At 42.3% G+C, this 22,891-nt stretch overlaps 1 protein-coding gene across 1 annotated transcript in view; it reads right to left on the bottom strand.

Annotated features, from left to right (window-relative positions):
* adamts16 (ADAM metallopeptidase with thrombospondin type 1 motif, 16) overlaps positions 1–22,891 on the bottom strand; it is a gene marked incomplete at both ends in the record, with an annotated part of 48,237 nt that overhangs the window by 15,753 nt on the left and 9,593 nt on the right. Inside the window, 9 exons of the mRNA XM_079227367.1 lie at positions 643–791; positions 3,704–3,799; positions 7,132–7,285; positions 10,661–10,798; positions 11,131–11,236; positions 13,741–13,900; positions 14,748–14,831; positions 16,576–16,778; positions 19,031–19,418. Coding sequence (XP_079083493.1) covers positions 643–791; positions 3,704–3,799; positions 7,132–7,285; positions 10,661–10,798; positions 11,131–11,236; positions 13,741–13,900; positions 14,748–14,831; positions 16,576–16,778; positions 19,031–19,418 — 1,478 coding nt within the window. The remainder of the gene's footprint in view (positions 1–642; positions 792–3,703; positions 3,800–7,131; positions 7,286–10,660; positions 10,799–11,130; positions 11,237–13,740; positions 13,901–14,747; positions 14,832–16,575; positions 16,779–19,030; positions 19,419–22,891) is intronic.

Genomic DNA, 22,891 nt, shown 5'->3' with positions numbered 1-22,891 from the left:
GCAAATAATCCTGAGTGACTGATGAGTATAGAGACTAAGTGAGCAGATAAGTGATGAAGCGACAGACCCATGTGAGTGATCCTCACTATTTTAATCACATGTCTTAATATACTCTTGGCCTTGAGTCTTGCAATCACAAACAGTACAGACGTGTCTGAACCAAAACATATAGTCCCTTGATAATCTTCAGTGTGTCCTGAAAATTAGGAAATGGTCAAAAGTTGATATTTTTTACGTGATTCAAGTCGACAACAGTCGGTTTTAGTGGTGGGTGTTACCCTTGTTTTGAACTTTTCCCCTGCATAGTTTCAATATATTAGTTTGAAAGGTGTGTTATGTGTTTGGTGAACTGTACAAATACTCTTTCACTTTGAGAGAAAAGAATAGTTAGAAAAGAAGATCCATTACTAGAGCCAGGAGGTGGTTAGCTTAGCTTAGCTTTCCATAACGACTGGGGGAAGCAGCTAGTTTAGCTCCCCCACAAAGCTACAAAATAAACCATGCAAAGTTGAGATTGTACTGATCTCCTTATCTGAATCTTGATAAGAAAGCAAAGCATTTTCCTTGCCTCTTCAACTGATTGCAACACTATTTAAGTAGTTGCTCGCATGCACTACTGCACTTCGTTCTGTGTATCTCTACCTCGGGTTGTTGCACTGGCGCTCTCGATAGGTGACTCCGCTCTCACAGCTTCGCGAGCAGGCCGACCAGGACGACCACTCGGACCACTGGCCGTGCTGAGGCCTCGGGCCCTCGTCGCCCTGCTTCACACACTGGCCCCTACGACACCACTGGAGAATGACAGAGAGGAGTTATGAGCCAATGGGGAGTAGGAGGGAGGCAGAGGCAGCAGAGGGGAGGCGCAAAGTGTCATAGAAGTGTCAAAAACATCCAGACTTTCCAGTGGACCCTGCCCGTTATCTTCTTTATGATGGCTGTCTGTCAAACCAGAGAATATGACTGCATGATGTAGCTTTCAGGTTTAACTGCTGTCAAAGAGGTTGTGGTCCAGTCCTGGTTCCAGAGTCACAATCTATCAGGGAAACTGCAGTGCTGCTGCTTTTTGGACAGCCTCTACCTTGAGCTTTCACCAGCTAGAGCTAACAGGGCTGAGCCAAACACGCAACTGAAATGTGGAAAAAGTGTCTCATACATTAACAGTCATATTTGCATTTCATGTTGAGCTACACCGTAGCAACATTAGTTTTTTCCCTAATTATTTTTCGTAGTCCTTTAAGCCCGAGCCCTAACCCTAATAACCCTAACCCTAACCCCTAATCCTATTTATTGTTTGAGTTGTGTTTAGAGGTTGTACATCGGGATTATATATTATTGTAGCTTTGATTTTTACGTTTAATTTGATACCTAACATGTTTGTTTTTTTGGGGGGGATTTTTTTTTGATTTTCCTGATATAAAAGGGTCCCCCAAAAATCACAATAACTATAAAATAAGAAAAAGGTCAAAAAACGAATCAATGTAATAATGTTTATAATGCTAAAAAAAGAATAGAAATCTGCTAAGGCACTGATATAATTTCCAATGTCAATCAGCCTTTTTGTGACTTCATCCAATTCCGTATTCACAACTGGTGTCGACATCTTTCTTGAAAGAACTAAACCAGAACCAGCAGGTTTTTTACCAAGCATTTAAAAAAGAAATAAACCCATGTTCTCCCAATTTGGTGAGGCAGGGAGCCATGTGCTCACATGAAGTCACCAGCTGCTTCTTCTTAGCCTCCATAGAGGAGCGTCAGTGGGGTTCATAATTACCTCCTCAGATGCCACCACCCCTCCTCAGCACAACGACCGCAGCCACCAAGTGGATCGCTGCAAAATGTGTTCCACGATGAGGCAACCAGGCGAGGCCGGGGAGAAATATTAAACCAAACGGCAAGTAACTGATGGGATGATGGCGGTTACTGTATGTAACTTAAAAAAAAAAAAGGCTGAGTCATTACCAAAACCGACCAATCATATTGTCCAAAAATTAGCAGCACTTCACTCACAAAAAATCCCTAACTGTAAAGTGAGAATCTCAATTTAGTTGAAGCAACATTATGTCACATGACTGTTCGCTGGCACCGGATTGAACTGGATGTGTGCGTGTTAAGATGACTTCAGTCCCAACTGCACATCTTGGAACACACACACACACACACACACACACACACACTGTGCTCACACAGCCCACTGGCGCATTGGTATTGATTAGGGTGACATGTATTAAGCTGGTCTTGTTCGCATTGTGTGTCTGTGCCTGCCACGAGACACACACACACACACACTGGAACACACACAGCCTCACACGCCCCACCAACTAATCTCGAGGTCCTTGACTCCAGAACTGGAACAGCTGATTTCCCCTCAGTTTTCCCCCTGCGGCTGAGTGCCACGGATTCCTAAGTGAGCCTGTCATTGTTTGTGTTCAGTTAATTGTCCCGTGGAGGGAGAGGGCGGGATTAAACCATCAAGTTCAATATATTGAGAAGCAAATGTGGATGAGGGGCTGTCAGGGGAGAGAGAGGGTAAGAGAGAGAGCGAGAGCCTTAGGGGGAGAATCATCTTGAAAGAAGTAAGGAATGAAACAAAGAATAAATAAAGAGCACAGATTGCTTTTTGGCGCCTGCCCCAATGGCACAATTTTTGTCACGTCAGCAACAAACCAATTGCAGCTGCTCCCTGAGGTAAAATAATGAAGGGAGAGCGTGGTACCGCTATCAAAAAGAGAGATTTTTAACTGAGACTGCACTCAAATGAACCCAAATTCAAGTGAATCCAAGCTCCTTGCGCAGAAGTTGATTTATTAGTCTGCACTGGGACAAAGGCATTAGTGTGTTAAAAGACGCCTAAACAAAGTGCAGCACCCTTCAGTTCGAGGCCTTTTGTTTTGAAATGGCCAAACTGGGTGGAAGTATTTGCTCTGCATGACATTAAAACACTCAAAACATTTTACTTTCATGATAGCATCTCCATAAATTGTGCTCTGTTTACCATAAAAGATAAAATCGTTCTTTGTCTTGTGCAATTTACTCACTCGGGGGTCAGTGGTATCCCTCGGAGGAGGAATCTATGCATGCAACCGTGTGTGAGGCGTCTCTTTACAAGCTCTAACCTCTTAAACTAAATGTCACACAGCTGATTATACTAAGCAGCACACTGAAGAAACACTCTGAGCCAACTTGTGCCCTAAAGGGAAAATCCACCCAGGGCATCTGAGAGCTGTCACATCCAATGTTCTTGTTTTTGTTGAGCATATTTTCACCAAAACTGCAAATACGTTTGTGAGAGGCTATTGTTTGGTGGCTTTCATTTGTGGATTTATTTGGCAAGATGTTGCCATGGAGCAGTGTGCTGGCAACAGTCAAGTAAACAGAAGAACATCACATGCTGTCCTCATTTGACAAAACAGGCGTACCAACTTCAAAATCATTTTGGCTCCTTTGGCTAAAATGGAACACTTAATCTCAGTGTTGGTAGAGCATGCATTAAAAAAAAAAGTACTGCATGTGCCTGCTAGCTGCTATGCATGTCTTTGGTAAGAACACTTCAAAAAGTCCAATGGAAATGAATTGGTTCCCATGCAAGTCATGTGATACCACTCTTGAGGTGACAAGGCTTGTGAGCATATATTGCCCAGTCCCCTCCACCTCACACACACACACACACACACACACACACACACAAATACACGTGTGAAGTCACCATATCAGGGCCGCAGGCAGAGCCTTCAGCAGCTGGCATGAACTTGGTCTCACACTTCCTCCCAACACGGTGGCACCACAGAGCTTTGCAGATATCCTGGAACAACACGGGAGAAAGGCAGAGAGTCAATTACACGGCGCTGCTAACACTGCTAACGCTGCTAACGCCGCTAACGCTGCTAACTCGTGCTCAGTATCGGTATCGCACAACAGCTGTAAACAAAGCTCTCGATGGGAAGGAAAATAAATAATGCTAACATTGCTGTTTTGCCACTAGAGAGCTATTAAAACATGCGGATGGAAACTTGCTGAAATAGAGATTGTCTGAATAATGACCTGTTGGCAAGCTTTCAGTGTGCAGCAACCTTGTATTTCCAAAATATTTACGCTTCAGTAGCTAGGATAACAACAGTGTATCATCCCACAGGCCTTGCATCAGTTGTAATCAAAAATGACAAAACAATTAAAGTTGATTTAGTCATTTCATATATTTTCTTTCGGAAAAAGTGAAACCCACAAAGGATATAGAGATACTGCTGATTGTGTGAATTAACAGCGGACTTAAACTTACATGACTTCATGGTTGTGTTTCTCAGCAGAGGTCTGAAAGATTCAGATGGGAGCACCGGGTGCTTTCCCTGCTCACATTGCCTGAGAAACATGGCCTGCTGCTTTCTTTTTCTTTTTTTAACGTATCCACTCTATTACTTTCTGAATGACTATATCAGATTTTGACAACTCAGTGCAGATGTTGACAAGCACCTTGGCCTCGGCTTGTTGCTGCCAAGAACCACCATGGAATTCATCCCAAGGCCGATTTGTCCAGCTGTTTTGCTCGCTCGGGCCTTTTGTAGTAGTACAAATGGCACAGAGCAACAGGGGAAAGAGTGAGTGAGTGAGTGGTGGAAGGAAAAGACAGAGAGAGATGATGGACAGAGTGGGACCGAAACTGAGTTGAAGAGAGAAAAGGTGAAAAACACTCACACTTATTATTTTGCTTTTTTGCGAGGGTATAGCCCAGCTCTCTCTAACCACACACACCATGGAGAGTATCATTTGGCTCCTCTAGCGGTACCCTAATCTTGACATCGCCTGCCAAAAGTTTTCATGAAATATGAATTCATTTCACAATAAATGGCACCACTGAGGATGATTGTCATATTGCTATTTTTTCATGAGTAACAAGTGTCTGGGAAGACAGTGAGCATAAGCACTGCTCGGGGACTGTGCACCTTGCCGCTACCAGGTGCATGAAAAGAGACCAAAAACCAAAAACCATGAGGGAGTAGTTCTGTAATATCTTACAGTTGAAATGATGCAGAGATGTTTCAATGTTTAAATGGGCGGGCTAAGCAGGAAACCATGTGCTCATATCATGGGGATCCTAGCAAATTATCTCTGAGGCATTCCGAAGCGCCTTTCCAAACGCTTTCCAACATCGTCTTCAGCAAAGCAGAACACTTCAAAAGTGATCTCAAAGAGGAAGAAGAAGAAGAAGAAAAAAGTAACTTTTATTCTTGCCAGTCCTGTCCCATACTCAATCCATTCAGTTTCCAAACACTGTCAACCACAATTCCCTATATTAAGCATTAGATTCTTATCCCATGTCGAGTGTTGATGCTTTGAAGCTGTGAGAACTAATCATGTCTGCTCCATGTAGACAAGACCGTGACCTAAAAAATACACTGCGGAACAAGGTAGTTTTCCCATTGTGCATAATCAGGAGTTACGAGAGGTCTCGTCCAAAACAAGTAGATCAGTGTGGCCCTTTAAGGTGCGATAGGAACAACGCTGGTTGAACCATTACAATCAATGGCAACACGAATGACCATAAGGGTTGCACACAGCAGAAACAAATTGTATACCATAGCCTGAATTATTTTTATGAAATGCTGTGACGTATGTTGCTTCATCTTACAGTTTAAGGGGCCAATCACATGCTGCCCTCAAATCCATTGTTGTCAATGTAGACGTGTGGATGGATGGCACGTTTAAAAGTGAAAGAGACGCCAAAGAGCCCATTTTTCAGGGCTCGGCGTCTGCACCCAGAGATCATTTTTAGGCTAAATTTAACCTTTAGAAACGCTTTGGATAAAACAGGGGTCATACACATTCTGACCAATGGATTTCCATGACTTTAAACCAAATTCCCATGACCAAACATTTTGTGAAATCTGGGTGTAAACATGAAAAAGTGAGACAATGTAGTATTTAAACTAACAATGAGAATACAAAGCAAACAGTAAACCTTAAATGACACAAATGAATGAGACAATAGTTTGATTAAAAGAATAAACATTTATATAGATGGCTGTATGTATGCCTGCTTATATTTTGAGTCTTTCTTTTAAAAGCATATTAATTATTTAAAACTCAGCGTAAATGAACGTCATGAAGACATGAATATAACACATTTACATGACTTTTACAACACTGACTTTGTCAGGCCTGGAAGTAACCATTTTAAAATTCCATGACTTTTCCAGGTTTTCCATGACCGTATGAACCCTGTAAAAGGATGAAAGCCACACAACTTCCTTTTCCACACATTTTTACCTTTAAACCGCCCCTTAGATTTAAATCTGCCTGGAGGTAAACATGGTGGCCAGTTTATTTTGGTGTTGATGAGTTTGCTGAGTGTAAAATAAAACGTGAGCTGTGTCAGAATGCTTACAAACTAAACTACTGTTTCAAAAACCACCACTAATAAACAGCCATTGACTCTTCTTTTTCTTTTATTCTCCTCTTTTCTTTTGGAAGGGCAGGTGTATCTTGTGGGGTTCAGGTGGGGTACCATTGTTGTTCCCAGGAAGATCACACATCCAGAAGCACCACCAATATTTCATAACATTTGACATGCAACACTGCAGTAATCTAAACCCTATCTGGACTCTAACAGGGTCTCTCAAACAGTAACATCAGCAGTAATGAGACAAAAGGAAGAGCAAGGAGCACAGATTCCCATTGGCAACGCTCCAGTGTATATTTAGTCATCCATCCCAGTGAGTATTTCATGAGCAGAATTATAACTCTCACTGTTTATTTTATGTTTGCGAGTGTGAGAGAGTACAATGTGCATGCATGTGTGTGTGTGTGTGTGTGTGTGTGTATGAGCACACGCGGGAATTCAATCCGAATCAGTTTCTCTTTTCCTTCCTCTTTCCTTCACTCTTCTTTTTTCCCCCCCTACCTCATTCCCCCCCATCCTGCTCTCAACCTCTCTCACAGTTATTTTCCAATAGGGAACAATTGCCACCACATTGTTTTAAAGTAATGGAGCACTCGAGTTTGAGTGTGTGTGTGTGTGTGTGTGTGTGTGTGTGTGTGTGTGTGTGTGCTGAGAAAACCCCAGAGAAAATTAAAGCATGGCATGGGGTTTTTAACTTGTTTTAAAATGTGCATGGGGTGGCATAATTGAGTCAATTTTACCTTCTTAAAGTCCAGAGTGCAGAGTTTGGCCTTCTCCCCAAATTGCCATTTGCACTGTGTGTCTGCATCGTACAGCTCGCCGGGCAGTTTCTCGGGGTACCGGTACTCCTTGACCGCTCGGGGTTCATCTGATAAGCACACAGCCTGGGCAGAGCTGGGGGAGAGGAGAATAAAAGAGGGACGTAATGCAACAGTTAGTAAAGGAAAAAGAGAGATGAGAAGGAAAGAGAGGATGAATGAAGAGGTCAACCAAAGTGTGAGAAGAGGAGCAGAGCAGCGAGGCGAGTGGAGGTGAACAGGTCAGCGGAGGACGGTAAAAAAGAAGCAGCGTGTGTCATTAACCTTTAAACAACTGGCGATAAACAACATGCATGCAGACATAAACAGTCAAACAGACATGCAATTCAGTGTTTTACTAATGTAAGGTCGCTGGTATATATATATATATATATATATATATATATATATATATATATATATATATACGGCTCCATGCTGTGGATACAGAAATTCCACAACAGGGAGCACCAGTCCTACGATGCTCCATGCACTGTTTCTCATTTTGGAGAGTGCTGTGCAAAGGGTTGCCACGGTAACATAACACATGTTGCCGAATTCAAAGCCCGAAGAGTAATGGTTTTAATGGATCAGAGGCTCAATTATGACGGACGTATAAAATCCTTGCCCGTATTGCTCATATCCTAACACCAGCGGGGGGTTTCCAATGTTAACTGATATCACGGGTTACTATACAGAGATGTTTTACTGCTTATACACTGCAGTCAGGGGAATATAATGCAACTATATGGTGGAAAGAGCAAGAAAAGGCAAAATATGTTGGAAAGGTCCATGGTGCTTGTGAGTGGTCTTGATTGCTTTAGCAGAGTGTGTGTCTGTGTGTGTGTGTGTGTGTGTGTGTGTGTGAGAGAGGGAGATCTTCTGTCGCTTTATGGGTCCTCTGAGTCGTCAGAAAACAATGGCTGTTCTGCAAGTGCAACATTCAGATGTTTTTACATTATTCACATGATAGGGTTTCGGTAAAAATACATTTACTCACTCATGAATCTACAACGTAACAGATTTTACAAACAGACTTCAGAGCAGCTTTTCATATTCTCTAATGGGACGGCGAGAGCCTTAAGATGAAATGTGTCGAGGCCGTAAGACCTGTACGCCATGAGATTATTATTATCATCAATAGCACCATTCTTTTCTAGGATTTCCTGCAGATCTCCTGACTCATTTATTCCAAAAATAATGGTTTGTGGGTATATCAAACACAAAGACAGCAACATGATATTATGTGGCAACTGAAAAAGTCTTCAAGACTACAAGACTGGCAAAGGGATCAGTGGTCACAGGTGGATTCTTACCTGAAAAACACTGAGCAGCCGGTTAGCTTAGCTTAGCTCTCTAGCCTGGCTCTGTCCAAAAGGTAACACAATCCTCCTATCAGCACCTCTAAGGCGAACTGATTAACACGCCGCTCCTCGTTTGTTTAATCCGCACAAACACTGAAGTGTAAAGTCTCCTGGTTAGTTGGCAGCAGGCTGAGGCCAGGAAACAGCCAGGCACAGAGCCACTCATAAAACAGCTAACTCTGTTTGTTCAGAAGCGAGATTTAACGTGTTCATCTGTTCGCTTCAGAAGTCACTGATCAACACAGATGTTGCACATAGACCAGCTTCCTGTGTCCAGTGGTTGTGCTGAGCTGAACTAACCGTCTGCCGGGTCGGGCCGCGCACTTATCCCTCAGAATGCAGAGCGGTGTCGATGTTCTTCTTGGCAACAAATCGAATAAAACGTCAAAACGAGACAAAAAGCTTCCACAAGAGACATAAATATGTTGGCTATAACGTGACCAATAGGCCAAACTGTGTCTGACCCTGGGAAAAGAGAGACTTTTTAACGTTTCACTGGCTTTCCGATGGGGTTCATCGACGCGAGACAAAAGAACTTCAAGTGGCTTTAAAGGGGATTTTGCTTCCCTTGCCATGGAAGTTGTCCGTCCATTGCAGGCGCGACACAGAGGTCACTATTCTGACTATTCTTTCATTCTTTTCTTTCTTCTTACCGGTCACTCCCCTGCACACTTCATATTTAAACACTCATGCCACTTCACATTAACTTCAACTTAAACACACATGTCACTTTAACATACACTTACATGCACGTTATCTGTTTGTCTGAGCACTTTATCTTATACTTGATTCAATATCATTGCACTGTTGTTGTCGTTGATTGTTCATTGTTGTTTGTCTCGTGTCTAATGCATGCACCTTCCGCCTAGAAAAATTCCTCATTCGTTAGGAGAGGCGGACTCAGAGTGAGCGCGATGTGAAGTCCACCTCCGTAACAGATGAAGGTAGAGACATCCAGCGGTCTCAGCTAACTCAACCAGACACACGTAGCCAAAAACTATTAAATATCATAACATTCTGTTGATTGCAATTTAGGAAAACGTACAGCATTTCAGCATTTTTTCTCATAAAGGGATTATCCGGGGAAGACGACCCCTGGTTGTTTTAAGCGCTGAAGAGATCCCCTCCACGTGGCCTCAGGGGACGACGGGGGTTTAATATAAGGCTGACAGGCCTAACAAGGGTGAGGTCACCGCGGCTCTAATAACTCAGCGAGGAAATACACTGTCTGTCTCCACCACTCTGAGAGGGGAGACCTGACAGTTCAGTTAACACACTGGTAAATTTAGTGGCGGGCACTGGCTCTGAGATATCTCATTTCAAGCACACACACACACACACACACACACACACACACACACACGCATGCGCAGACACATAGAAACACATGCACAGACACATGGACGCTATGCCTGTGATGCTTGTTTCCCTCACATGGGGGGGCACGCTGTACGCACACACACACACACACACACACACACACACACACACACAACATTCCCCCTCACACCCTTTCTCCCACACATATGTTGACATGCAATATGTACAGTATGCAGTCTGTAAAGCAACACGTACAGGAGAATAGCAGCACCACATACCACTTAATTGCTCTGTCAGCTATATATCCCAGCCTCCCACACACACACACACACACACACACACACAGTACATGCAGTAGGTCTGTTGGTCCATGCTTTTGCTAAATCAAGTCCCATAATAGTTTTTCACTTGGCCCTCTTCGGATCAGAGCAGCATTTAACTGAAATATCTGCTGCTGACGTGTTTTTTTCGATCAGTAACACGTGCGGAATAATAAAAACGGCTATTACCAGTGGGACTCTTGCTTCATTAAGTCTGTTTTATAAACTGAGACAGTGCTTTATATGCTTTGTTGCATGAGCACTTAACAAAGGCTGGCAGCAGGGTTGACTCATTACTCATTATCAGAGTGCCACATGGATGTGATTGAGAAACCTAATGTGACCCTTCAGGCGGTCTTATCCATAAATGCCATTTTTAACAATAAGTGCTTCTTAAATTAATTATTTTTATGTTGTTTTATCAAAACAACAAAACCATAGCAGTAGTAGGAAAACACATCTGCTTACTTGAGGAAGCGGCTGAGGTACTGGCGGCTGCAGTCCGACCAGGAGAAGATGCCGTTGTGACCGGCTAATGTGGGAGACATGATGTTGCCTTCTGACTTCTTACAAACGTTCCCTTCACCATCGTGGACCATTCCGAAACTTGAGTGGACAAAGGATATACAAATATTTGCAAGTTGTGGTTTGGATGGTAATGGATCCGTATTATTTCATTTAACAGTGACAGCTGAAGACAGACAGGTGGCCGTAACATGTGCATGTGTGTAGCAAGGTTGAGCAAGCAAAAACCACAGCAGTGCATTATTATTTTAATCTTTTTTTTTTTGCACATGGATATAATTTAAAAAAAGACAAGAAGGCAAACAAAAAAAGCCTATGGCTGGATATAGTGTACCATGGTTGACACCTTAACTCCACCACCAGACGTTTCTTTTTTTTCATCATGCAGTCATGAGAAGGATGGAAATCCTTACTTGTGTCCGGATTCATGTGCGATAGTGAAGGCCAGACCCAGGCCCGTGTCCTCATTAATGGTACAGCTCCGGTACTTGCTGCACATCCCACTAATTGGAGCGAAACCTGCAAAACCAGCGATATAATTTGACAAAATCCTACATCGCACTTCAATTATTTCATCAACGGCAACTCACTCCGTTCCAACATAAACTGTAATTGATTGATTATAATAACCACTGTCAAGCTGTGTTTACTCGAACCAAACAAAACGTGCACTTTTTTTTTGAACTCCCAACAGGATTCTCTCAGATGGGAAGCACATAACTCACCCCAGACTTAGATTGCATGAATAAAGAAAGATCAAACACACAGAACTGGGTTAAAACCCCTCCACATGTTAAAATATGGGACTCCACGGAAACATTCCTAAATCCCCTGCTACCTTTCACGTCACTTTAAAACATTCTTTATCTATCTTCACTTCTTTCTCACATCTCTCATTCTTTATTAAACCCCCTTTTACTATTCAGCTCCCTTTATGCCTCTCTGTGTCCATTATCCTTCTGTCACACACACACACACACACACACACACACACACACACACACACACACACACACACACCCTGGCTCTGAATCAAAAAGGATAATACCCACGGGGGCCTCTCTTAATGTTTTTGTCTCGGTGTCTCGGGGAGAATTTAGCTTGGTGTTTTGTTATTTTACGGCTTTAAGTCATTCGCCATAGAGCACAAAACCCCTAAAGTAATGTTCTCATGTACATTGCTAATGTGAATAATGATATTAACCACAGGCAGACTGTGAGAACTACCATTTAGTTCCCTTTTCTTGTCAGGAAACAGGTAGATCATTGATATGATGTACTGGTTTGGTAATATATGGAGGAAAACATTAATGCAAATGCAATGCATTACATTTAATTGGTCATTTTGCCTCGCACCTTTGGGAATTAGTCGGCGCTAACTCTAACTTCTTTTGACCGCAAACACACAGAGACACACACAGACCTTTGAACTGGACATCCATAGCAACGATTAGGGCTAATGCTAGCCTCAACACTTTGAAGTCCTAACTCTGGGGTGTGAAGGGAATGTGTGTTTTCTTGTACATGTGTGTGTGAGCGTGTGTGAGAGAATGACCGTGTTTCTCTGGGACACACAATGGAAGTTTTTTCTCACAATGTGCTTGCATGGTCATTACCACAAACAAGCTGTTGTTAGTTTGTTAGATGTGTCACACTCACGGTAACTGAGTGTGAGTGGCTTTAAAGGAAGCTTGGTCTGTACATATAATAGCTAAAAAAACACTTTCTGAATGCTCTGTGAATTCAGTGAAAACATGAACAGTACGCGTCATTTTCTTATATTCCTCTGAAGTTGCACCTGCATTCATGCAGCAATGTATGTTTTGGATTCGATGATGCTTGTTGTGCTCATAGTAAGAACTTTCCTTTTCATCTGCTGTTAAACTTATACTTTTTAAGTAAGCAATACTGTGGAGTTAAAAAGATCTGAAAGCTGTGGATTTTTTCAACATCTGGTTTGGCTGACATGACCCTCGGTCACGTCGTGTGACGGAGGACAGGGACACCTTCCCAGAGAAAGACAGCAAGAGAGAGTACCATGTTTATATCAAGAGCTAGAACAACAAAAACACAATATGGACAGATGTCATCCAATCCCCCTGAATGAAAGAAAAAATGATGTAGTGAACACCATAAGTAATATACAAGTGAAATATATGGTTTGGTATATGAAAACATTTTAATGTCACAAATGTGCCCCAATGCAAATTTTGGAGACCTCGTCTGAATGTTCTCTGTACCTTCTCTAACTTTGTTCTGCTTCACTTTATCAAAGTCAACCTTTGCAGAGAGAATGTTCCCATATTGTGTTATGATTTGGGTTAGAGAATGTTCACATATTGAGCTATGATTTGGGTTAGAGAACGTTCACATATTGAGCTATGATTTGGGTTAGAGAATGTTCACATATTGAGCTATGATTTGGGTTAGAGAATGTTCACATATTGAGTTATGATTTGGGTTAGAGAATGTTCACATATTGTGCTATGATTTGGGTTAGAGAATGTTCACATATTGTGCTATGATTTGGGTTAGAGAATGTTCACATATTGTGCTATGATTTGGGTTAGAGAATGTTCACATATTGAGCTATGATTTGGATTAGTGAATGTTCACATATTGTGCTATGATTTGGGTTAGAGAATGTTCACATATTGTGCTATGATTTGGGTTAGATTTGGACCTTACAGCTGCATCATTTCAAAGAAATAATCACCCTGAAAGTGATTTTTACATACGGAAACATAGACAGATATTGATATTGATACTGACATCTGAACAAAATCTCACATGTGTAGCCTTTTACTATAACACCCACATTATTCAAATAGCCCTAGTGGTTGCAGAGATACTCCCTTTTTAGTTTGGGGATGCAAGTGTGTCAAAAAGTGTGTCAAAAAGTGTGTAAAAAAAACTCACTTGGCATTATTGATTTTTTACCTTTTTTTTGGTGCTATTTATATCATTTAAGTTACACTTTCGGGCATTTTGTAACTGATCTTAACGTCGAGGATGTAGCCTACCAAGAGTGTCACAGGGTTCATTCTTCCAGGAGCAGATGTCGAGTCCTGTGAGGAGGATGGCGTGGTCGTGGTGTCGGCCCTCTCGGCCTCCCAGGGTGGACTGCCAGTGGCAGAAGCTGTTCAGCGTGTGATCTGCGTGGTGGTTGATCACCAAACCGTCCTGTGAGACAATAAAAGACACGATAAAAGGAGGCAGAAAGAGAGACAATGTCGTCTTCATGGAAGGAAGCTGTGAGCCCAAAGTGTTGTGGATCTAAACGGTAAAACAGTTGGTCGAATGAATGACGTTACCTTTCCCCTTCCGCCTGCGTTGACAGACGTTAATCAAACCACCTCGTCATATAAACAGAAGACGGCAATGCAAATACGTTTATTGCTAATCTTTCCACCAGATCCTTGCCTGTTCTTCACATTCAATTACCAAGATCTTTAGACATTTGCAGGGCAAAGGCAATGTGAAGACGTGAGAGGGGGACACTGATTGTCTAAGTGTTTCTACTCCGAAGACAAACGTCTGGGACATTTTTGCCATTTTTGGCATGCTTCCTGCAGATAATTGCCTCTTAAGGAAGATTGAAATCCATCAACATCACAGGTGGATGGAAACCAGAGGCCTGCTTGGCTCTTTTTTGCTGACAGTGCCCCACCTGTTATCCTCTCCCTCTTTTTCTCTTGTACTCAAAGTATCCTTCATTCTCCCGGACTACCTCCTAAATCTGGCAAAGATCCAAGGAAATGCACACCCTATAATTAACCGCTGTAATTGTCAACCCCCGGGAGACCTAAGAGATCTGGACCTTCAGGCATGAAGACAAACAAACAAACACATGATCTGTCCGCGGTGCTCTTGAAGTCCCTTTACCGTATGAATACAAAGACATTTTTCAAACTTTCAACCACACAAACCCGTTTAAAATTCAGTCCCAGTCTAGCGGTTTGAGTATCTGGATTTTTGGACATACTCGGGTTTTCCCCTGACAATGCTTTACATGCTTTGAGATGCTCACCTGCTCTTCATCCAGAAGCACGAGGCCGACTATCACTATGTTGATGTTCCCCCCTATCGTACCGTCTTTGAAGAGACTGGAGACCTAGAACACACAAACAGACATTATCACACGTTATTAACACTTTTGTTTACAAAAAAATGCATTTCATCTGTCTACAATTGTCTTATCAGTTTGGGCTGAAAGACAGTCTTACCAATCCAGTTAAACCTGAGGCACTGTTGAGTGGGGGAGGTGAGCATATGCGACTTTTGAACATGTATTTTCAGAGAGTTTTGGATTGGATTGGTGGTATTCTGTCCTCAGACATGCAGGATTAGTCATCGAGAAGCATTTCTTAAAAAAGGCATCTGCACTGACACAACGAAATTCAAGCTTACCAACTCTACAATAAGTCTTGATTGTGTTATACTCAGGATCTATAAGTTATTGTAGATGATAGAGAGGTCTGTGTCAAGTGTATGAGACAATATACCTTATATAACTGTGTGGCTGAGGTATGAGAGCCACCACTGCTGTTCTTAATCCAGCTTCTAGTACTCACACGATTATCTGACCATCAATCATGAGACTCTGGGCTTTGAAAGTGGACTTCTGATCTGTTGCTCTTGTTCGCTCTGTCTTTCTCTCGGGCCCTCAGGTGCCACTCACTAAGCCCCTCCCCCTCTCATTCGTTCCTTATGTTCCTGATGTTTGGTCTTCTTCGGCACTGACTCATGAGAGGACACATGGCTGTGGTTTGTTACCAAATTCAAGCTAAATACAGAGGTCAAAGAGGCAAACAAAACCACTACTTAAACTAAGTTCTCCTGGAACACCGTTGTTTGCAAAATTCAACAGATGCAGTGAATGAGTGTGTGTTCAGAAACAATCACCAGTTTCCATAGCGCTTCAGTGTTTAGTGCTAGATAATGTGCAATTTCTTTATTTGTATTATTTGTAACTAACGCCTTTGAAGTCTTACCTGCTGCAAAGAAAACATAAATCTATGCAAATGCTGGAACGGCATATCAGATTTCATTTTTGACAAATATGAAACAACCCTTTTGATACCTATGGGAGCTGGCAGCTGGGGCAGGGGGTTGGGTGCTTTCTGTGAAACTCCATACTGCATTTAGGTGACTCCTCTGCGGCGGGCTGTGACTGCTCCAACTTGGATTTCTACTAGAGGGAACTATGTTTTCAAAATAGACGGATTATCTTTGGATTTGTCAGTCAGTCATTAAGTAGCAAAAGGACCATGATGGAATTTGCTCGCGGATCAGCTGAGAGGGACGGGCGGACACTGTGAGCGTCGCGGCAATGATCTCACCCGGATATCAGTTTCATGTTTTTAGATGTGCTCTTTCTGATAAGTGAGAATGGAAGACAGAGGGTGTCAAGTCACTAAACCTTAAGCTATGGCAAACATCAAATGTATTTATCTACGGCTTCCAAATCAACCTCTGCTGATGTTTGACCTCTACATGCTACATCAGGACAATTTTGCAAAGTGTGCCAAAACTTCTTGGGATGAGAGGAACATAAATCGCCGCTAACTAATGGACTTTGTTGTACTCTCTAATCCACTTCACTTCATAAATGTTGATGTTTTGCGAGATTCTCTCTCTTTGCATGAAGCTAAAGCCATAAAGACATAGCACAGATAGAAGAAAAACATATCCTCCATCACATTTCTTTTTTATATAGTCGGCAATGCTACCAGCTCTGTGAGACTGTATCGAGCTAAATGCTAACATCAGAATGCTACAATGCTCAAAATGACCATGTTACTTCACACAAAGTATCACACCTTTTTTTTCGGCTCCTATGAGTAGGATTCCCTCACCATATTGAGCACAGTGAGAACATATGTGGTAATGTTCTCGTGACCGTGGTTGTCCATCATCTTTCTGTCCACCACCACCAGCGTCTCCACGTTGAGCTTCTGGCTGGCCTGGTTCTTCATCGGCAGCGCTCTTTTGTTCCTCGGGACGAACTTGTACTCGTCTGGAAGGATAAAGGCGTCCTCTTCTGGAGGTTTGGGCATGTCTGAATAAAAAACAGGGTGCAAAATAACCAGTTAGTGAACCAATTAAACCAAAGAAAATGCGGAAACTACAAAAAAAAGTGAATGAAAGTGAATGAAGCACACTGTGGCTGCAGAGTCGACAAATAGGATCACACCGTTAGAGTAAAGTGGGATCGAAATGATTGATGAAAGCAATAAACAAAAGCGCATATAATAACAAGTTAATGGCAGTTATGACGGCCATTACAAATATGCAACGCTTCCTTCCCACAGCTGATTACATGTTTTGCAATATGAACTGTTCATCGCTAATGAACGTCATTTTTCACAGATAAGATAAGCAGTTTTTTTCCTCAAAAAGGAGGAAAAATGATGACGTAAATCGTGATGAATTCACCATACAAGCTTATTGTGAACACTTATCAGTGCTCTGTTAAGTGAACATGTGACTCAGATATACACACACCTAATCTTGACATGAAATGCCCAGCCCTGGCCTGTTTTTGACTCCTTTTTGAAAGCTGAGTCGCCTTTGGAGACCCGTCTAACATCCATCCTCACGTCTCAACAGTACGCACAAGTCAAAGATAAGCACAGCCTAAAACTATATCACCTCCATCATCTTCTCCTCCTCAAAACCTTCCCTGCCTGGCTGCGATAAACTATAAAGGTTAGAAGGTTTGTTTATATAGGCGGACAGCAGGTGAGCGACCAATGTGCCTATTTGACTAAAACATGGCACAGGTGTTCAGCGATGTCATGCTCCGGGAATGTAAACATCTTTGTGTTTTCCCAGGGAACAGACAGCTGGGGTTCTGCAGGGTAATGGTGGTGGTACCAGTCCAGTCCCTGCCTGCTCTCTTTTTTTCAAATGACCCCTGCGACCCCAGCAATGTTAACTGATCTCGCGGTAATTCCTTGAGCGCAAACATTTGTCACAGTGTTAAAGTGAATATAAAACATTTCCCTTGACCTTTCACGGGTCACGTCACAAATGTCAATACAGATTGAGATAATATTCTTCAAACGAAACATTAGTCATCACGTGAAAAACACACACGGAAAGCTCAGGATCCTTTTTCAAGGAAATTTACAAAACATGTTGATTTAGCATTGTGTGCAAAGGTTTGCTTAGAAAATGACTGATAAGTCAAAAATGCTGTCAGCTAAATAAAATAAAAAAGGCGGCATGTATTAATAATGTAGCTTCGTAAGTCATCTTTTACCACATGTTTACCATGATGTGTTAATGACAGCCAGTCCTATTGTTGTGTTACAAACTATGCACCATGTGTTGTTTTTACTCCATGAATACTCTAAGTATTAGCGAATGTATGAAGCACTAACTAAATATATGATAACATAGGCACTTATTTTTATTTATAACACATTAATGGTGGTGTGCTTCACTCACACCACCCAACACCTGGGAGGTCATCTGCGAACACATTTAACCGTAAATGTCAACAAATATAATTATTATCCCATGTCAATCTTTTTCCTTTTCTCTATGATTCTGCAAGTGATGTGATAATTCTTTGAAATGTGGCTTCACTTTTTTTGGAGTTCAAACCACTAATTTAGTTATGTATGGAAAGTAAAGCGTATTATTATTACTGTGCCTAAAAAGTGCAATGGGAGACATATGTCTAGGTGGGAGCATCCTGAGGTTGGAAAGGGCAAACTGACTACATGACTTTTCTTTCAGTAGAAAAGATGTCACATAATCTAGATTTATAAAAACAATATCCAGAGGCAATTATCCTCTTGGTGGGAGAATATAGGTGAGTATGATTAACCTCATTATACAATCTTATTGAGTTGTTGAAACATATAAAAAGTTGGTGAGAAACGGGTTAGATCTTGCATACTTTGATTTGTAGAATGTAAATAGAAAAACTAAATAAATCTGTATACCACTCCATCTTCCTGTTTACTTGATACATATGCGTGTGAAGGACTTTAATGCATCACAACATGAAGATGAGAGCGATATATGAAAGTGCAGTTTATAATATGTAAATGTTTATTTTGCTTTGTCTGTCAATGGATGAATCTTAGTTGCATTATGTTATTGGAAATTTCGTAATTTCAGGCTGCCATAAAAAAATCTGGCCAGGGACAGCAGATGAAAATGAGCCTCTCTGGCTAACTCTGTCTCACTTACAGTTTTACTGTTGATTAGTGTGCACTGTCCCTGCAAAATAAACAAATAAAATAAATAACCCTGCATGCTCCACGTGGATTAGAATGAGAAATTGCCCTTACATACATTTCTTCCGTCTCCCGCAGAAGTGTTGCCTCTGTCTGCGGTCACGGTCGTGGAGATGGCCACCGTCACGATGCTCCATCTGGTCCGCGTGACCGAAGCCACCTCGCTGGTCGCCGTGAGCCGCGCTGTGGGTGGTGGGGTCTGCCCGAGGGTTCGTGGATCTCTTGGTGACAAAGTGTCGCGGCGATTCGCGGCGAGTAGAATCCGGGGATCTCTTCTGAAGCACCCGGGGGTCGTGACCTCTGGGCTCTGTACGGGAGTCCCTCTCGCTCTTGTAGAGGATGTGTGGCTGGTGACTGGAGGGAGCCGTGACGATCCCGCTCTGGGCCAAGCGGTGGGACACGGGTCTCAGGAAGTAGTCTGCGTCCCGTGTTCTGATCAAACCTGACTAGAGGCAAAACAAAAAGTTATGTTAGCTTTACACAGCTGGCTCTTTGGGATCTATTTAGGCCGGGGCAAAAGATGTTCTATTTTGCAAAAATATATATGTTTGACTTTCTCAGACTTAATTCAAGTAGCTAACATATTTAAAAGGGACTTGTAGAGTATATATTGTACACATTCTCCTCCACTCAAAAAAGTAGCCTATGGGGCTGCAGTCGTATTATTACCAATAAACAGAATAATACCCCTCACCAGCTATCCGCTTAGCTTTCCAATCTGTCTCTGTCAGCAATTAGTCAAGATTTTACTCTGGGGTCACCGCGAACCTGACCCCCCCTCCTTAAACCTCTGCGAGGCTCAATTACTGGACCGTGTTTCTTCATGTTCAACATCTGTTTTGCTGTTCAGTTTGAGACGTTATCTCAGCTGAATCTAAATAAGACTCGGTCAGATAGAAAGAGTTTCAAACAAAAGGGCTGACGTGAGAATGAGAGGAGGTGGCATCTCTCTTATAAACAATCTATACGCTCACAGTTCTCAAAGTCTCCATACATACTCTATTCATTACTCTGGTATGCACATGAATTAGAAATCTAGCAAACAAAAACATCTAAATATGAAATGTAACAAATCTTTCGGAAAAAAAGCTCGCTCTTAGATGTAATGCATACTTCTCACTCCCCACTTTAAGTACCATTGCCGTATGCTTTCGATTGTAGGGCATACGTTATGGGAAAGCCTATTATAAATCTGTAAAGGTTCAGCACAGGTTTTCTTCCGTTGACCTTATTCTCTCTCCATCTCAGTCTGTCTTTGTCTCTTTGGGAAGGAGACGGATACTTTTTCCTGGGAGATTACTTGGTCTCTGCCTCTCTTTGTCTCTCCCGGTCTCTCCAAACACGCACCACATCTGTGTTGACAGTCAACTGGCACCGGGTGTTTGGACTGTAACTGTTTTTGGCAGAAATAGTAGTTTCCCTAAAATACGTTTAATTGACTGCTTTTATTTTTTCTTCACTGGTAATGGAGTGTGAGGTCCTTGGCTGACAGAAACAGGCTGACACAGTGGCAGTCGCGAGGCTGCGTCTGGCCCAGGGTCAGCGCCTACTCGTGTGTGTGTGTGTGTGTGTGTGTGTGTGTGTGTGTGTGTGTGTGTGTGTGTGTGTGTGTGCGCCTGTATCAACACAGCACAAAGGAGATGTGTGTACACGGGACAAAAAAAAATTGGTGAGCGTGGAAGCCGGGAAGACAGAGATTATCCACGTGCAACTGGATGTCTGTCCGTGTGAATGGACATAGCTGTGCACACCTGTGTGTGCATTCAAGTGGGAGTGTCTCATGTTGCATTGTATCGGTCCATCTTGCAGAAGCAGACCTCTATTGCTGATGTGTTTGATGTTGCTACAATGATCTCCGCATCTGATTTTCCCCCATTCCGTCATCACTTGCTACCCCAGCTTTTCAACCACGGATCAGGAAACCAGTGGAACATAGTCCTTGGAAAATGCTGCAACTGTATTAAGCGCTGCAGTTTAAAATGAGGAACTCTGTACATACAAGCCAACACAGATGTGTGAGCTGTGACTGCACCGGCTGTGGAGTTCACAGCTTTCATCACGTAGTGTGGCAAGAGAGAGTTATCATGCATTTATTTTATAAATATGATATTATTGACTCTACAGCAGCCAATTTGGCTTAGTCTCTCAAATGCCGGGAAAAAAAATAGCCGTGGTCCATCTTTGAGTAATCTAACAGCAAAAAAAAAGAACAAAGACATTTCAAGATTATGCATGCATCTGTTTGCCTCCTGAAGTCCAAGGAGTTCAAATCAGTTTACAGTCAAATGTTGGCTACTTAGTGGGGAGCGCCTGCTCAGATCCCACTGTCAACTTGTATGCCCTCACCACAAGTGGACAGCAGTTGTTGTTTACAGGTGTTTCTGCTTCAGATAATGATCATTTCCCAGCGTACAGAAACATGGTGTTTGACAGACAAATGATAACCCCAAACAGCTACGCAGAAATAGATTTGGAGACATATTTACGGCCGGAAACGCACTTCTTTGCCCAGTACTTATTGAAATGAATACAATCTTTTAGCCTTAAACACCAAAACAATGCATTTTCAGACAGTGTGCATGTTTTTCTACAGCAGCACTGTCATTTCTACACTGTGTTAAAACCCCCAAAAAAGGGCAGCTGTGGTTGTCGGCTTAAAAATGTTGCAGCCGATTCTATGAAACAATTTCCCCCGGTATACGCTCCAGCTTTCTTTTTTTTGGGAGTAAGAAAAGAAAAGGGTGTGTGATGAATTATTGAGAAAAAGAGACACAGAGAAGAGAGAGAGACTTGCTAAGGCATTACCACCTTTCTCCTGTAGCTTGATTACGAACGGTCACGAAATAAGCTTCGTTGGTTACAATCACATGTGACAGCCTGTGCATGATCCGGTCCCGGCGCTGTGTAATCACAGGCGATTGTCATAAGGCCTCTGACCTGAACCTTGAAAACTTCACATGCTAAGTACTTAGTCTGCTGGGTGGGTGCATTTTTTGGGGGGGAGGAGGGGGGTTGAGTATTGGGGCATTAGTGTGATAGCAAAGACAAACGTTTCTGGTGATTTGGTATCTTGATTCTAACATTAAAGAAGAGGAAAATGAAAGTTTTTTTGGTCCCCAGGCGTTGTTTTTGGTCGGCTCATTCCAATAGCAGTAGAACGAGGTGGGACAGATGAAGAAGAGGAAATCCATGATGGAAGAGACAATCATATGACTTATACCTGCAGCCTATGGACTTGACTGCCATGATCTGATGTAAATCAAAGAGTAGTCTAGAGTTGACAATCTGGCTGACAAGAGGAACGATGTATTTACTGTGAAGATATGTGCAGCGCTGTATTACTTACAGGGGGCTTATTTCCAAGATGGCTTTGCTTTCGCTGTTATATATACTGCACTGCATCTGCACACGGCACTTATTAACTATTCAGAGTATCAGCGTAAACTATCAAAGCAGAATCATGCGCAGGTAGTCTGCAGCCTCGGCCAAAGCCTTTGCCACAATTCCACTTGAGGCTCGTCAACGGGCATGAAAGCCTCGATAGCTATGGCTGAACTTTCATGGTGACAACGTTCACCCTCTGATTGCCACTTCTGTCTCTCCTCTTTCAGCAGCACATGCATATGCAGTTTTTTATTATTTAATTTCTTTGCTGTCATCATGGTTGGTGCAAAACAGATTCGGTGACTCTTCAAGGGTCCATGATGATGCTCCAAATCCAGGGTGCATACTTTTCAATCGCTTTACTGCTAACTGTACATACTGTATATAAGGATGCACTGCATGTTGTGAAGTCTAAGTAGATCCTTATGACAACTGTCCATTTCTATTCTACTTTAAATGTGTTTCAAACAACCCTTATCTCCTCAAATTGTGGTTCCTTGTTAAAGTTAAAGTTGAGGTCACATTTTCGCGTTTT

The sequence above is a fragment of the Taurulus bubalis genome (genome assembly GCF_910589615.1).
Source record: "Taurulus bubalis genome assembly, chromosome: 12".
Lineage (NCBI taxonomy): Eukaryota > Metazoa > Chordata > Actinopteri > Perciformes > Cottidae > Taurulus > Taurulus bubalis.
This window is presented reverse-complemented; position numbering and strand designations above follow the sequence as displayed.